Source organism: Acanthochromis polyacanthus, chromosome 13, assembly GCF_021347895.1.
Source record: "Acanthochromis polyacanthus isolate Apoly-LR-REF ecotype Palm Island chromosome 13, KAUST_Apoly_ChrSc, whole genome shotgun sequence".
Taxonomy (NCBI): Eukaryota; Metazoa; Chordata; class Actinopteri; family Pomacentridae; genus Acanthochromis; species Acanthochromis polyacanthus.
The window spans coordinates 32,014,339-32,032,432 of NC_067125.1; the positions used below are offsets into that span (position 1 = coordinate 32,014,339).

The 18,094-nt window shown below is 42.2% G+C and overlaps 1 protein-coding gene across 1 annotated transcript; it reads left to right on the forward strand.

The window, feature by feature from the left end:
* Positions 1 to 2,531: 2,531 nt before the first annotated feature.
* On the forward strand, positions 2,532 to 18,013 carry wdr81 (WD repeat domain 81). Its single transcript, XM_022211646.2, has 12 exons — positions 2,532 to 2,804; positions 3,534 to 4,041; positions 4,711 to 8,279; positions 8,363 to 8,470; positions 8,617 to 8,816; positions 8,994 to 9,175; positions 10,021 to 10,186; positions 10,723 to 10,888; positions 11,009 to 11,824; positions 11,926 to 12,071; positions 12,229 to 12,411; positions 16,164 to 18,013. Exons 2-12 carry the CDS (start codon positions 3,680 to 3,682, stop codon positions 16,488 to 16,490), a joined length of 6,225 nt encoding a protein of 2,074 aa, XP_022067338.2. The 5' UTR covers positions 2,532 to 2,804; positions 3,534 to 3,679; the 3' UTR covers positions 16,491 to 18,013.
* Positions 18,014 to 18,094: the final 81 nt, after the last annotated feature.

The window sequence follows — 18,094 nt, forward strand, 5'->3', positions numbered from 1 at the left end:
TTATTGCGAGAATTTTTTACAACTCATCTGAGATATGACACTGATTACGGGCTCTCTGGAAGTACTGGCTAATCTTTAACAATGCCATGTACTATAAAAGCTTCCATTCTACGATAGCTTCATTTAATAAGTAACAAAGGCTGCAAAAACAAATGTAGCAGAGTGAAAGCATAAAGCAGCATAAAATGGATATTCTCAAGGAAAGTGCAACTACCTTAAAATTGTAATTAAGTACAATGCTTGAATAAATGTACTCAGTTACTTTACATTTAGGAAGTAGTTCATCAAAAGGTACTGCCAAAATTTGAATTTGTGGCCAGACGTTATTCATATTAGGGATTTACATAGTAATTTGCTAATGTTACTTTAAATGAGGAATTCAAGCTCTTTTTAAAAAAAATTGTCAGGTGGAAATCATGGGATTTACGGTGAAACATGAAGTGTCAAACACCAGCAGATTTTGCAAAAGAGTGTTTGGCACAAAACAGTGTTTTTCCCACACTGAGATAACATAGAAAGTTAAACAGTGTGGCTGGTGTGCTTAGAGGATAGGCTATACTTAAGCCCTTCCCTCACCACTAAGACTATGTTAACTTAAATTTATTGTTAAATCAGATGAATTTAAATCACCTACAGATGTCTCTTTTTCCCCACTGGAGCTGTCACTACATCTAAAGATGCATTTGTTACTTCTAGGTGGGACTATGGCAATTCCTTTCTATCTGAATATCAAAATAACTCTGAAAAACCTCAAGATGATCAAAAATGCAGCAGCCAGAGTTCTGACAGGAGAGACTCCCATATTGACCTCTATTCCTGTAAAATCCAGAACAGAATCTAAAACCCTGCTCCTCACATACAAAGCTTTTCATGACCGAGCTGCATTGCATCCTTGAGACCTTACTGTCCCATACTGTCCCAAAAGAGCACTTGGTCTCAGACTGCAGGTTAACTTGTGGTTCCAGTAGTTTCCAAAAGCAGAATGGGAGGCAGAACCTTCAACTATCAGACTCCTCTGCTGTGCAATCAGCTCTCCATTTGGTTTCAGGAGTCAGATAACCTCTCTACTTTCAAGATAAGGTTTGAAACTTTCCATTTTGATAAGATTTACAGTTAGATTGGGTTTACAGGTGACTCTGAACTACCCCTGTGTTATGCTACTATTCCCATGATGCACTGAGCAACTCTCCTCTTCACTCCACACTTTCTCTCTCTACACATTTATATATTATCATTGCATATCACTAACTTTTTGTCTTCTCTCTCCTGTAGTTTGCATTTTATCCCCTCTGCAGGTAGCTTAGGCTCTGGAGCGACACATTTCAGATCGGCAGTTATTGGCCTCACCAACTTCCCCAGTGTTTGTTGTTCTCTTATGCTTCTTTTGCTTTTGTTCTTTGTGCTATTCTTTTCAATTCAGTTCAGTTCAATTTATTTAAATTTAATTTGCTTTCCTGGCATGAAAATCACATAAGCCATTTTGTCAAAGCGACAAGGAAAAGTCAACAGTTTTATTACAGAACAAACGTAACACGTGTCATCAATCAAGGACAAAAAAACACAGCAAATATTTGGAAACAAGAAACAAAAACAGTGAAGATGTGCGTTAATTGATCCATATACATGAACAAATGAATAAACAAACAATCAAACAAAGAATGAATAAATAAATGAAAAGCTAGGATCTGAGCTTGGATGAGACTGACAATTACATGATAGAACAAACTAAACACATATAGCACCAATCAAAGAAAAGGCAAACACAATAAATCATTAAAAACAAAAAACAAAAAAGTTAAAATGGGCATTAAATATTCTATACAAATAAATGAATAATGAAAAAAATGAACATCCAGAATCTGAGCTGTGAGGAGACTATTATATTACAGAACAAACAAAGCACATGCAGCACCTGTCAAAGAAAAAAACAAAAGCATAATAAAAAAAACACAAAAGATAAACAGTACAAGTGTGCAGTCAATAAATAAAGGAGTGAAAACTGTGAATCTGAGCTGTGAGGAGACTGACAGCCACCGTGTAGGGTTGAGCTTGTTGCATCTTCTGTGATGAAAACATTACATAATATGAAGAGTGAATCAAGATGTTGGACTTTTATTTTTGGATTTTTAACTTTCTCTTTTCCCTTTAACCTCAGCCTAACCAGTTGAGGCAGATGTAAGCACTTCCTGAGCCAGGTCCTACTGAAGATTCCTGCTTGTTAAATTAGAATTTTCTCTTTCCAGCTTGCTTGAAGGTAATCTTTGGATTTACTGGGTTTCTCTCCATAATATAACCTGTAAGGTCTCTCTGTTACTGTATAAAGTGCCTTGATATGACTTCAGCTGTGGATTGGTGCTATATAAATATAACTGAACTGAGCTGAATTGAATCTACAGAGCACTTCAGTGTCTGATTTCTCTACCAAGTGACCACTACGGAGATTCTTCCTGCTGTTCATCAGATGTTATTGGCAGCTCATTGAGGAAGTTGCTCCTGTGTGCAGCTTTTAGTGTGATGCGGCTGCAGCACGGATCACATGAGATGGGGCTGCTGTTGTGTCACGTGAGGCGTCGCTTCTCAAACATGGCTCCAACTAGCTCAGAACAAAACACAATCGGCTGACCGACCGCCGTCCGTCTGCTGACACGCACCTGTAAACCGCCAGGGCATGGAGCAGGACCGTGTATCCCCGCAGCATCTCCCAGTTTTATGAAGTTAATGTTGTACGAGCTCAGCATGCGTTAAACCGGAGTGCACCGTTAGCTTAGCGCTAACTAGCTGTCAGCGGCTACAAGTGGTGAGAGGTGAGCAGATTCATATCAAACAATTAGCACTGCGGTTGTTGGATGTTATTACGATTGAGTTACATATAAACGAGCTGATTGTCGTTGTTAGGCGTTGTTTTTTATGTTTGTAATTATTGGTGGCTTTTGCTTTCTTTGACAAGCTATCGTAACGTTAGCTTCTTTGTTGAGGTAACTGTTAGCTAGCAATAAGTTTCGACGTTACTTCCTTAAAAATCTCGTTCCAGCTTTTAACTCTGTTTCCGTTAGTTATAAACCTCAAGAGGCTACTCCTATGTAAATCGCTTACACATTTCTATACTTTCCAGTATTTGTTGTCGTCTTGTTGTTTCGTGGATGTTGTCTCTGTTAACCAGCTAGCAATAAGTACAAAATTCATTTTAACTACTGCTGAGTTGCACATTTGGTCAAAAGCAGTGACTGACATTTTCCTTATGGTAAAGTGCAGTTTGAATAAATAAAATAAACCTACAGGCTCATCAGCAAACCTAAAGTGAATGCACTTAATGGGTTGAGGCAGTGCGTGTGAGCTGAGCTTCTCCTTTAGGGACTTGGAGAAAGATCTATTCACCAACATCACGTTGCTCGGCAATTGCATTGCAGGAACTTATGTTACTCCTCTGTTGAAATATTCAGTTTTTCATTCCACCTTTGCACAGCTATGTAACTGTTACAGCAGTTGCTCATCTAATTGCCCATTTATGCTTTTCAATTACTGTATTTCCTCAGAGGGGCAGGTGGAAGAGGAGATTATCTCTGCCCTTGATGACTTTCATTTCTTCCTCCATGGATGCCTGAAAATTATCCCCGGTGGGAGACGGCGAGGTGAACGCAGCTGACAAGTGTACCTCTGAAAGAGCATTTGGAGACTTGCCATGGATTGGCTGATGCACGCAGTTGAGAGAGACTTGGGGGTTGACCGGCGGCAGCAAGGCCCAGGTCCTCGTCCTCAAGAGCTCATAGCCCTTGTTCCTACTCGCTGGTTGGTGGGCCTGAGGGAGAGAAGGATCATGCGCTGTGCCCGATTCGACAGCATCAGCGAGGCAGAAATTTCCACATACCTTCAGTCCTCTCAGGCGAAGTTGCCTCCTGGCTGGACTCGGGTGTGTATTCAGGGTCTGAGGAAAAACAAGCTGAGCTACAGATTGGCCAGAGACCCATGTCATCAGCAGATGGAGTTCCTGTCACAAGATTCTTATGTCAGAACCATGCAGTGTGTGTCACAACTTAATGTCAGGTACTGTAATACTTTAAATAATACTGTTAAATGCAACTGTGTTTGTCACCTTACTTACGTGCGAAATGCAGTCATTCTTCTGACAAGTAACTCATCCAAAGACTTCAAAATTATTTCCTGCGATTGCAAGGTAGTGCTCAATCTCTTTAACTAATTGATGACTGATGAAGAAATGTTGATGACTGATTACTTGATAGGTCTTTTGTTTAACTAAAGTGCCTACCATTCTCCAATTTTACTCTCAGAAAATAAAGTATTTGCTGCAAAAGAAGTAGTAGGAAGAAATGGCACTGGACTTTATGAATGTGTATTAAAAAATCTTGTTTTATAGAGTAAATGATTAATTGAAAAAGTTAACTAAATAATGAAAATATTTGTTAGATGCAGCACTAATTTTACCTGGAACCCCACTTCAGATGAACTGCAAGAGTGCGTTGTTTATAAATACAGGAGCTCTATTCAGCTGTAATTTTTAATGCTGAAGAAAGGCCATTCCTTGTTAAAGGGGTTGCTTAATCATTCACTCTTAATAGCTTTTGGACAGATCCTAAAGTCAAACAGTCAGCCGTAATGGCTATGGCTAACCAGACTGTTGAGAAAATCAACGCAATCCTGGTGTAGAACATACTTAATATTGTAATATGTTTGCTTTTTTTTTCCTTTATTCAGGAACCTGTGGCGTGACGCTCACTACAAACTTGTCCAGGCGTATGCAGGAGCCAGTGAACAGATGCACATTGCAGCTGTAGATGCTGTGCGTCACGCGCTACAGAAGCTCTTCAATACCACATTTATCCCATCTGACAAAGTATCGCCTTCTCTGTCTCCAGCCAGAGAGAAAGAGAAAGAAAACTACTTGCCATCTAGTACATCTTGCTTTTCAAAGTCCCAGTCAGACCACCTCTGTCCTAATGTTCTGCCTGCAGAATGTCTGCTGGAGACAGCAGAGATGTTGTATGTGATTTTACCTTATACTCAGTATTCACTTCATGATATTGTCTCCTTCAGCCCAGCCAAGCTTGCTAACAGCCATGCCAAAGTGTTGTTCATCCTCTACCAGTTACTAATTGCTCTGCAGGCTTGTCATGCAGCAGGTCTGTCTTGTGGAGAGCTGTCTCTTCAGGACATAGCAGTAGATGAGCAGCTCTGCAGCCGTCTCAAGCTCAACCTGGCCCATTATGAGGAACTGGGGACGGAAGGAAATGCAGACAGGCATGTTAGCAGCAGACAAGAGCCAAACAGTATGCTGCCAAGGGAAAGTGCATGTGTGAGCCAAGACAACAAAAGACTCTGCAAAGACTGCTTTGATGAGCTGAAGACACTGGCTCTGGATTGGGTGCACGGCCGAGTCAGTAACTTCCGCTACCTGATGGAACTGAACAGGCTAGCTGGACGTCGAGAAGGAGACCCAAATTATCACCCGGTGCTGCCATGGGTTGTGGATTTTACTGTGCCATTTGGAAAATTCCGGGACCTCAGGAGGTCAAAATTCAGGCTGAACAAGGGAGACAAGCAGCTCGACTTTACGTATGAGATGACCAAAGAGGCTCTGGCTGCTGCAGTGGGTAATGGGGTTGGTGGAGGCGGTGTAGGTGGAGACCTCAGTGGCTTTGCGGGTGCTGGTGGGGCTGGACAGTCTGATCACCTACACGTGCCTCATCACATATCTGACGTGCTCTCAGACATTACCTACTATGTCTACAAAGCCCGGCAGACACCCAAGTCAGTGCTTTGCAGCCATGTTAGATCCCAGTGGGAGCCCAATGAATACCCAGCTAGTATGGAGCGGATGCAGAGCTGGACCCCAGATGAGTGCATTCCAGAGTTCTACACAGACCCCTCCATTTTCCGCTCAATCCACCCCGACATGCCAGACCTGGATGTGCCTTCCTGGTGCAAGTCTTGTGAGGAGTTCATTGAGGTTCATCGGCGCCTTCTGGAGAGCAGAGAGGTGTCCCAGCATTTGCATCACTGGATAGACCTCACATTTGGCTATAAGCTGTCAGGGAAAGAAGCTGTCAAGGCCAAGAATGTGTGCCTGCACCTCGTGGACAACCACACCAATCTGACTACATATGGTGTAGTTCAGTTGTTTGACCAGCCCCACCCACCACGCTTATCTCCTTCGCAGTATGCCCCAGCAGAGCCTCCTCTCCTCGGCCTTGCTGCTCTTAATGTGCCTTCTCTCCACATCCCTCCAGTAGACACTATGAGTGACTCTGTAGATGGGATGGTGCCAGAGTCCACAGGGTGTGAGTCAAGTGGCTGGACCATGGTGGACAGAGATGAAGAGCTTGAACAAGGTACAGAAGCTCTGGACTCGTTAGCATCCACTGGCTCATCCACTTCTGCATCATGCTCTGTTCCACTGCCAAACATGAGCACAGTGGCAGGAAAGATGGGAGGAGAGCACACAGCACTTATTGTATCTCAGTCTCCGAGTTCATTTCCTGGCGATTTCACAAGCAACATAGGTCCCGGTTTACGAAGTGCCATGTTACAAAGAGGCGGGCCAACGAACAAAAAATATGGGGAAGTGAGTACGACTGCCCCCAACGCGGAGGAAATTAAGCTCATTCTCCCTGAGGGTTTCAACCCATTGCAACCATTGGAAGAGCTGGAAAAGTTGAACAATTTCCTGGTAAAAAGTCTTCACGCTGAAGTCTGGCCTCCTGCAGCATCTAGGGACTGTATGAGAGGGGGTGTGATAATTGAATCTCTACCTTCTCTTACACAACTCTACCAAAGAGACATGCAGGCCCTTGGTGTTCTCATCGCTGAGATATTCTACTCTGCAAAACTGAGGGGACTTAAACCAGGCGCGCCCCTCAGGCAGCGTTTCCAAGCAGTTATGAAGCTATGCTCTGCCAACCTCCGTGATGTGCCACTGTGTTTACACAATGCTCTTGACACACTGCTGCTAATAGAAAAGCACTCTGGAATAGCACACAGAGAAACACCACATTGCCCAAATCCACTCCTTTTTAAATATGACCCCATCTGCAATGGACTCCCCCCTCCAAACCCTCACCAGTTACTGAACTCCATCATCACTCCTTTTCCTTTCCCTTCCTATTTTGCAGCTCTCCATTGCTTCATCTTTTCCTACCATGACAAAATGGGGACTATGTGCAGCCTTCAGGGAAGAGATGTTGTCTTTCACTTGTGGCAGCAGCTGGAAGCCCTTTTGCGGAATAAGATCACAGCCGAGGGTCTTGAAATCCTCTTGCCCTTCATCCTTGCTCTCATGCGTGAGGAATCCACTGCTGTCTATGCAGCTTGGTACCTTTTTGAGCCCATCTCAAGAGTTCTGGGTCCCAGAAATGCAAGCAAGTACTTACTGAAGCCACTGATCAACGTTTATGAAAACCCTCACTGCCTGCGCGGGCGTTTCTATCTCTACACGGACTGTTTCATTCTGCAGCTGATTGTGAGGCTCGGCCTGCAGGCTTTTCTGTCCAGCTTACTGCCCCACGTACTGCAGGTCATCACAGGCTTTGAAAGCTGCATGTCAGACTCTGGAGGGGAAGCTTGTAAAGGGCTGAGGACTGGCATGTGTAATTTAGGAGAGGAGGAGGAGGATTTTGAGTGTGGGGAGATGCGGGCATCCTCTGGGTCTGTTGGTGGCAATATGGGAGGCAGCAGTGGGGCCAGTGGAGGAGTGGGGGTGGTTGGAGACACTGGACTGGTTGACTACTCCTCTGGCATCAGTCTCAGTGATCAAGTGTTTCTGTCAGAGGCAGAGGACTTTCAGAATGGGTTCTATGTCAACAGTGGAGCAGGGGTGGCTGCTGGGAAACAGCAGAGCCAGAACTCTGCAGCCAAGGAACAGGATCAGGAGTCTCTAAGTGTGGGGAAACTAAGCGACAAAAGCAGCACAAGTGAACTCTCGCTGGGTGATGATTCAATGCGGGACAGAGCCAGTCTCAAATCAGCTGACAGCAGCCAAGATCTGAAACATGCCAGTGAAGGAGAGGAGGGCGGAGAATTGGAGGAAGAAGAGGTGACTGAGACTAATGAGGGTAAAGAGGGGACAGACGACCCGTCTGTCCTCAACCTTGAGCTCACTCTCTCCGGTTGTACAGAAGCTTCAGGAGCGACGGTTGCCACTCTAGAGGGGGAGTTTGTGAATGGAATGACACTGGAAGAGACTGAGAAAGGGATAGTTACAGGACAAGAAGAGGAGGACCATGATCCGTCTGAAGAATCTGAGGAGAAAGAGCAAAAGATCCTTCTCGGTGAGTTAATGATGGAAGCTTATATGAAACATTTGCTTAATAACTGATAATGTCTAATGCTAGAATTATGTTTCCATACACAGATACAGTTTGCAAAACTGTTCGATGGCTATCAGCAAAACTTGGACCAACAGTGACATCGCGATATGTAGCCAGAAACCTGCTGCGATTGCTCACAAATTGTTATATTGGTGCGTACATTTCTAACCTGAAAAGCTTCATTGTTTTACTTATTACTGACAAAAACATGCTTTGGAGTTTTGCGTTCTCCGCCAGTGCTATGTGTTGCTGCTTGTGTTTTCTCAACCCTTTTCCTTACCATGTTCTGTGTCTATAGGACTTGAAAACCACCAATTTGTGGCCCCAGCATCTGAGGAGAGCAGTTTGGAGAGTGTGGGGATGGGCAGCGTGTATGAGAAGAAACCTGTGGTTGGCGACCACACAGCAGGGCCTGTGTTAGACTGTCTCATCTACATAGCTCAACTTTATGGAGAGCCTGTGCTCACTTACCAGTATCTGCCTTATATAGGATATTTGGTGAGAAAAAAGCTTATAGAAGTAACACACACATAAATCTTCCATTTGCAATATAAAGCAAATTTTTCTTATTTCTGCGGAACTAATGTTTGTACTAAACATTATTTTAAAGTGATATTTCAGTTGAGGGCTTCAACAGAGTGTGCTTTTATTTTACCTATGCTTCTGTTTTTCTAGGTGTCTCCACCTTCTTCACAGCGTCTTAACACACGCAAGGAAGCAAGTCTGCTTGGCGCTGTTGCACTTACACAGAAGATCATCGTCTTTCTCTCTGATACCAATCTGATGGACATGCTTATGAAGATCAATCAGGATGTGCTGCTACCACTATTGGACCTGCTTACCACTCCTCGTATGGGGTAAATAACACACAAACCAGTATATGTGTATGCATTTTTTAGCTCCTGTCACAGTTTTAGTCACTGTGAGCTCATTTTTTCACTGATATGTAAGTTCTGCAACTCTACAGAAATGACACAACCAGGGCTAGAAGTAGGGAAAACTCAAAGATTGTCTGTGCAGTATGACAGTTCCAGTGCCATAAATAATTTAAAAACAAAAGGTTACTTTTATTATTTACAAGGATTTAAAAATCCTGCAGTCAATATGTACAACATTTTCCAAGTGCTGACATGTGTTATAAATGCTCTTTAAACTACAGATGTATACATTTTGGATTTTTCTCCATATTTGCCTCCACTCTGCTCTGTGTACAGCCTGTCCAGTACAACAACAAATCCCTGAAATTTAGTGCCAGGGTAGATAGTTGCATGTAAATCACTAATGGCTGCCCGTGTATGGCAAAATGAATTATTTTTGCCATTTTTTAAGGAGACCTGTACAATTAAGTGATTTTAATTATAAGCTTAGATTTGATTTAGTTTTCTGATGAAATGGCATTTAACATAAAGTACTTTAAAGACCATTACGAAGTCGAATATCTGACAGTTCTTTCTGTTGTTTCAATTTCTGGCTTTGATAAATTGTGTCATAACATTGGCAGGTGTTGGAATTCATTCTGCAAAATATTGGCGATTGTTTTGCTTTTGTTTGATTTTTTTTTTTTTTTGTGTGTGTGACACGATGTACTTCAAAGTATAATGTCTTTTAATTTTTGTGTCGAAATAGTGTAATCACAAATATGCTACAGCAGATATGTCCGTCATCCTCTGCTTTGTTCCTCCCATTCTGCTGTACTGTGTAGATTTCCCAGTGGGGTGCAAACTCGCACTGCTGTCTGTCTCAAGACACTCAGCCTGATGGCTCTCATCTGTCTGCGCATCGGGAAGGAGATGGTGCAGCAGCATATGGCTGACACTCTTAGGCGGTTCTTTGCTGTTTTCTCTCTGCTGCATTCTCTGCAGCCCCAGGTAGTTATGCAGACACACAAGCACAAACACACACACACTCCCTTGTAGCCGTGTACAATAACCTGAAATGTAACTAAACGCTAACCGAGACTTTATTCCTACCATGACAATACAGCATCATGTCAGCCAACAGACTTTTCATTACTCTTTTCAAAAACAGTCTTCACTCTCAGGGTCTAAAACTCAGATTGGTCGTAACAAAGATACACCTATACAATAAATAAAACCTGACAAATGTCATATTGAATTTGTTTCTCGAACACTTTCGACAAACAAATCTGTCGCAAAGAGCTTTATGAAAAACAAATGACATAAAACCAAACAAAAATATGACTGAATAAAAATGAGCCGGTAACTTTGAATACAAACTGAGGGAAGGCAAAGAAGTACGTGTATTTGTGAGAATGACAGAGTGGTTTTTTTTTCTGGTTGCATCAGGTGTAAATTTTGCCCTACTGCTGTGCATATTTCTTGGAATAAAAATAAATGAATGTAATTGAAAATACAAAAAAATGATTGTCTCATCTTATCTGTAGCTGGACAGCGCGCCTCGCAGAGTTGTGGGAGAAGTCACGGTGGTGGATGTCTGTACACCTGAAGAGTCCAATGTGACGTATGAGATGGCAGTTTTGGAGGAGCTGCAGACTGTATTTAACCCTGAGATGGCCCATGCATCCTACATCCCTTTCCACTGCCTCACAGGTAGGAATTAGCTCATCTTTTGTCATACAAAATACCCCCTCTAGTGGGACTGAGACAGTATACTCTGCTAATTTTTTACAATCCTGTTGAAAATCAGTGTTCTTTTGCGGTTTTCTGTAGGTGATGTAGCAATTCGGAAACTGGTTCCCAATCATGAGTTGGTCTGGCAGTTGGCCCAGTCCTACCATCAGAGTGTGAGTCAGGGGAGTTCAGAGACATACGTCACAGCAACATCCAGGTTGGAGCCACTTGCATCCACTGGTTTTGGCAGACGTATGGGTTGTAGCCCATTTCCTGCACCTTCAACTAGCTCCACCCCGGTAGGAGACTCCGTCCCCGAGTCGGGCACATTTGGGAGTCGCCTTGTAGGGAATCGTATCCAAGTTTCCCGAGACAATGACTACGGTGGCAGCCCCAACCCTGGCTTGGGCAACTCTTGGGGACGCTCCAGTCATACCACTCCCATCATCACCACTGCCTCTACCTTCTCCACTCCATCCACTGGAACAATGTCTTTCTCCTCCTCCTGGGTGACGAGCCCCGCCCCTGAGGACAGTGCCCTGAAGCAGGAGCTCCCTCGTAGTAGCCGCTCCCTCCAGGGCAACTGGCTGGCATACTGGCAGTATGAGATCGGTCTCAATCAGCAGGATCCACATTTCCACTTCCACCAGATCAGGCTCCAGAGTTTCCTGGGTCACTCAGGCCCCACAAAGTGTTTGGCACCACTGGCAGGAGAGGATTACTTCCTTTCTGGTAGCAAAGACAAGACTGTGAAGCTGTGGCCCCTCTATAATCATGGAGATGGGACGAAGGAGATGGAGCCCAGACTGACGTATAGTGAGCATCGAAAGTCTGTCTTCTATGTTGGACAGCTAGAGGCTTCACAGGAGGTAGTCAGCTGTGATGGCAGTGTGCACCTGTGGGACCAGTATACAGGTGAGGAACTTCAAGCACAGTGCAGTTAGTCTCATGATTAGAACTTAGGAGGGTGTAGTTTTTAGTTGTTTATGTCAGTGCATTTCATCTCTGGTCTTTAGGGAAGCACATCCGCTCATATGATGCTGTGGATGGGAAGAGTCCCATCACAGCTGTCACCACCATGCCAGCTCCACACTGCAGTGTTGTGTTTGGAAGCGCAGATTCTGTCCTCCGCTTCATTGATCCTCGCAAACCAGGATTGCAGGTAACAATTTCACTCAGAAACCTCATTCTGCCAAGACTTAGGCCATACACCACTCACCAATTACTAGGCTTTGTGTTTTCAAAATGGGAGTGCTTTTTGCACTTCTTATATAGTTGTTTCAGGCTTGACAGTGACAAGTCTTCCCCTGTGTCCCCAGCATGAATTTCGCCTGGCGTACAACAATGTGAGTGCTGGGCTCATTCGTTACCTGGCAGTGAGCCCCTCAGGACGCACAGTGGCTGCAGGTTTTTCATCTGGCTTCATTGTTCTGCTGGATGCACGCACAGGACTTGTACTGAGGGGCTGGCCAGCACACGAGGGAGATATCCTCCAGATGAAGGTATGCTTACACCGTGAGCTTTTTGTTTGCAGTTTTTTTTTTTTTTTTTTTTCATTACATCTTTGTAACTGGATAAGACCACCTCTGGTTAACACCCTCAGTCAGTAGTCAGGAGTGTTTTGACTACTGGAAGATAACTTACCTGTAAAGCAGATTCCACGAAGCTTTGGCAGTTGGAAAAAAAAAAGTGAATTTCATTTGTATTTTTTTGGCATCTTTGCCTTTATTCAAACAGTGGGTAGCAAAGAAGAGCCAAGAAGTAGGGGAGAGGGAGGAATGATAACATGATTATTATCATATCCATTTGTGATAGTTATTTACAAGATTTAAATATGCATCTCATCTCTTCAAATATTAGCAGAGACAAACTGGGATTAGTTTCAGTCGATTTGTTGATTGTGTAAAAAACTGATGCTTTTAGAATGGATTAAAAATGGTGGCTTTTAATGAAATTGCTGTTGGAAACAGTCTTTAGAGAAAATGTAAGAATTTAATTTAACCCTTTACGCTTCAGTGCGTCGTAGGTGTACCGCCGGCGGTACACCTACTAATTTGCATAGGAATTTCAAGAATGTCCGACGGCTGCAAACCCGATTATACAAACACTATATGCCGATGGAAAGCTTAGATTCTCATGAATCTGCCGGTATAAACCACTTTCAGATGCGATTACCACAGCGGGTGAGAAAAACACATTTGTCCGACAAAAAAAACAAATATTCATCCATCCGTTCTCTATACACGGCTTCAACGCACACAGCGCGACTCACATTTCCGGGTTCATTATTACACACAGAAAAAAAGATTCCACAAAAAACGGCCATAATCCAACCTTTAACATCCAGATGACACAAGCCAGTAAACTATTTTGCCCAAAACATGTCCTGAAGTCGGTATAAAATCCACGAATCGGTCGTTTTCAAGGAAATGCACCTCGCGATGTGCGTCCAATATTCCCTGTATTTTCGTAATTTTTTTATTTAAAAATAGAATATTAGCGATTTTTTTGTACTGAAAATGGCTGGAATTGACTGAAGCTTAAAGGGTTAAACATTTTGAAAAGCGATGTATGATTTACGAAAGAATGGAGTGAAAATTGTGAGTTTAGCAGCCAACATTCTGGAGTGTCTCTAAATGTATGAACAGAAAATGCTTTCCTTTCTGCTACATTACCATAGCATGATGTGGTAATACTATTGCGTCTGATGTTACAGTTTGGCAATCTGTAAAAAAAAAAAAAAAAAAAAAATATTGCTTCCGTCCCCAACAAATTTGCGTTGTAATACAGAAAAATATGTCCAAGCGGATAAACATGAAATGCTATTTTATAGTCTTTCTATGTGTGTTCAGTGATATCTGATCTGCTGACTCTTAGGTAGAAGATTGTTTTTGTAAGTTACAAAAATAACAGCTTTATCCCGTGGTAAGTGCACACTAACCTGAACTCTGGTTACACGAAGTACCAGCCAAGTTGTTTACAGAAGACGTGGGCTGTGCAGTGTGTGACATTACTTCAGTTGCATTCTATGCTGTGGCCAAGCTTTGTATTCTGCCACTTAAACTTTTTGGAAATCCCCACAGACAGTGTCTCTTCTCAGTGTGATTTTTCTGAAAGAAGAGATGCTTGTATAGATTGGATGACTGGTAAATGATCAAATCCAGCAGATGTTTAAGCATTTATTGCTAAGCTATTTTTTTTTGTTAATTTTAGTTATTTAAAAAAACATATTCAGCAATCTCAACTGGTTTTTGAACAACAAGACAGAAGGAAGACAATATTTAGAGTTGCCTTTGTGTCAAATTGTACGTTTTTGTGCGTCAGCCAGCGAAATCTAACACAATCAGACAAACAGTGGACGTTTTTGGATGACCACATCTGTAAAAGTCACAGCTCATGCAGTGCACATCAGCCATTGATCACTTAGTTAGTCACTGGTGTTTACCCTTTGTCTCTGAGCGACCCACATTATACTCGCACATCACACGTCTGACCTTGGCCTCATTGTGAGTTGTCAACGTAGATTGTTAGATCATTTTACTGTGACGCTTAAACTGCCTGATTCAGGTTGAGAACTCAGTGTTCAAGGGTTATCAGTGACTCAGAAGATGATTGTCTGGAAGAGGAATGTTGCTGTTTGATGTGCATTTCATCTGTCATTTAATAGGTGTTGTATTAACTTAATTTAACACCATGTATGTAAACACCCGCTATTGCATGACAGCAGCACAACAATATTCCCAGAAAATTGCATCAACCCAGCTGCTGTATTCCTCAACCGAATGACATACTCAAGCCAGAAGGTGTGTCTGTACTTTTCAGTAGTCATATGATTGATATTAAAAAAGACAATGAGCTGAGTGCCTTTTATTTTGACAATCCCTGAGGGTAGTTGTGCAGAGATGGTGAAAGTTGTACCCAGCCTGCTGTCAACAGAGCGCAAACTTTATTTAACCCCAATTTAGGTCAAGGATTGTATCTCTAGTTTTAAAGGCACAAGTTTAGGCAAATATGGACACAGGTTACTCATTAGAAAGACTACTGTGGTTGTCGTTGGCACTTTTTTTTTTACTCAGATTCTAAGTTCTTCTCCTTAGTTCGTACCACTAGCAACCCAAAATTGATTTTGTATTTAGCAGGAAAGCTAAAAACTACAAAATTACAGTTAAATTGTCATAAACGAATATTACAAAGAACTTACTTTCAGCTAAAAATTCAACTTCTGTGAATACAGCAACACTGTTAGTTGCATTTTGTTTTTTCAGATCTCAAGCTGTGTGAGAGTCAGTAACCTCAGACAATGGTTAGGAACAGATCTAAGTGAAAAAGTTTTTAGAATCTTTGCTAATTTATTTGTCTGAATACGTTTGGCACGTGTTTCTGTCATAAACAACTATAACTAAACAACCTCTCAGTGTTATTCAGTGTCTGTTTAAAATCTTTCATATATAGTTATGTTTTCCTTTGACATATTTTTAATGTTAACTTCTTTGCAATGCCATTGTGATCACGTTGCTTGACACTAAGGGGCCGTTTACACGAGGATGCTTGCAGGTAAAAACGTCAAAATGTTTCAACAAAACACCCTATTGTTTATACGAGGACGGCGTTTTGGGGCTTAATAACGCAAAAATTTGAAACCGGCCTCCAGAGTGGAAAAGTTGAAAACTCTCCGCCGTTACGTTTCCGTCTAAACAGCAAAACGCAAAACTTTGCCAAGATCTGACCACGTCGCGTACGCGATTACGTCACATACGTGCGCCGGTGCTTTGGTTTGCCGGCCGGTACAAGGAAGTAAACAAAGATGTGTGATTATTTCCATCCTTCGTACCTTCAAGCAACTCTGGCAGCTCTATGTACACTACAGGAGTCGTACCAACAAACGTGCAGAATCTGTACAGATTCCGTTCATGAACATTTACCGCGGTGGAGATCCGGAAAGGGAGATAGTACGCATGCGCGTAGACATGGCGGAGTTTTATCACAGCGCCACCCAGCTGCCTGGCATGCATATCCAATCGAATTCCGCACACTATAGAGTCACCGTATATACGCAGATTTCCTTCAAAACCGCTCGTCTAAACGTGAAATGACAAGACGCCACTTTTGCGTTTTCTGTTAAGATGGTCCTCGTGTAAACGTAGCCTAAATCTCAAATCTTGTAACATGATGGGGGGAAAACTTTGATTTGGGCAGTGTTTACTTTGATATGCCATCAACAGTCATTAGCTTTGTTTCTGGATTTATTTTTCAGGCTGCAGAAGGAAACCTGGTCATCAGCTCCTCCACCGACTACACACTAACTGTGTGGAAGGATCTTGAGCACAAGCCTCTTCGCCAGTACAGGTCGCAGTCTGACCCCATCCACGCCTTCGACCTTTACGGTTCAGAGATTGTAACCGGAACCGTGGCTAACAAGATTGGGGTGTACTCGATGGCCGACATCTCTCTGAGTCCCGTTAGCAGCACAAAGCTGAGTTCAGAGAACTTCCGCGGCACTCTGACCAGCCTGGCAGTCCTGCCCACTAAGAGGCTACTGCTGCTGGGCTCTGAGAACGGTGCCATTAGGTTATTGGCGTAAATCAATAGCTCTCTAAACATTCTTTCCACTGACCTTTAAAGTGTCTTACTCCTGAAGACACCAGGTGCCCCTTCTGTGCTCAAGAGCAGTTGTACTGGTAGAGTAGGTTGTCAGTTCCTTTAAATTGTTTCTTTGAATGAGGCAGCACAAGTAGGCGTTGTATAAGCTTATGTCTACCCAATCTTGCCAGTCTGGCTGTTGGCACTGAATTTGATGGACAGAAATGTGTGCCAGGCTATTAGTATTCATCATGTATATTGAAAATGAATTCCTTGATTTTTTTTTTTTTGTTTTTTTTTAATATAAAAGCCTATAGATGTATAGTATATAATGGGAAATTCTCATCTTGACAAGGTCGTTTATTCTTTTGTCTCGGTCAGATATTCTGTTCAAAAGAATGAATTGGAAGACATGCTCAGGAAGGTCTTATGTAGTGTTTACACTTTTCCAAATAGATGCATAACAAAACCAAAAATACATCGACCTCACCTTCCATTTCCCTTAATGATAGAATCATCATGCGTATCCAAATGCACTGATTAAACTATGCAGTATTTGTAGATCAAATTGTTTGTGTTAGCGTTACTCCGTGTTTCATGGTCCACAGTAGTTTGTGTATACATCATGAACAATAAACGATGACAGTCTGGGTGAACCTTCTCAGAGGAGACACTTCAATTGTCACGTACAAAAGTCAGTTATTGATGCACAGCCTTTAATCTACTGCACAAGTATGGCCTGAATTGTAACATTTAGATTCTCACTCAGATTTTAAAGACTGAATGTTTTTATCCACTAATAAATTACTTGAAGTTGCTTTGGGAGTTTCTAAACCATGTTTAGGTGTTCTTGATTTAGCACCCAGAACGTGTAGCAACAATATACTAGGAGTGTATCTTGGCAGATGCTGGTCTGACTGGATATACCAGTTGTCAGACTCACCACTTTCTAATTTCTGACTCCAAAAACTAACATAGAAACAGTCAATGCCAAGATAGTGTTTTTTTTTTGTATTTTAACCTTTATATGTAACTGCATATGAATAAACTTAAAAAAAATTCCAACAGAAATTATAAATCAATTAAACAAACACGGTTGAACTCACTCCTTATTGTGTAATGCAAATTGATACACAGTAGTTTTTGTTTCCTCTTTAAACTCAGTCCAGCTTTGATTAATCTGACGCTTTTCAAAGCTCGGTAGCATCCAACAGTCATAGCTCTGCTCTTTGTAGGCTTTCAGGGCTTTCCTGTTGTGAAACACAGTTTACCTACTTTTCTAATTATTTGCCTCAAACTCAGAATGCTCTGATAAGTGTACAACACCTTTTGAAATATTGTGTTTTTGTAGTCAACCCAGAGTAAAGGCTCAATCACAAAATGACCAACTTTGTTTTAAAAGGAAAGTTAACAGTTGCACAGTGATAATTCGTTACAATTGATATTCTGTTCCTGAACATTTTAAAAGACATCAGTGAAAACACGTATTTATTAACTGGATTAATAAAAATTGCTTCCAAGTTATTTGTGTGTTCCACTTGTTCTCTGTGATTCACCTGGACTCATCGTGACTCCAAGCTTTACCTGCTGATCTTGGCTGAATCA

Coding starts and splice junctions, on each gene's coding strand:
- wdr81 (XM_022211646.2), top strand. CDS start 3,680: ATGGATTGGCTGATGCACGCAGTTGAGAGAGACTTGGGGGTTGACCGG. Junction 8,471..8,616: donor GCTCACAAATTGTTATATTG/GTGCGTACATTT, acceptor CTGTGTCTATAG/GACTTGAAAACCACCAATTT. Junction 11,825..11,925: donor CCTGTGGGACCAGTATACAG/GTGAGGAACTTC, acceptor TCTGGTCTTTAG/GGAAGCACATCCGCTCATAT.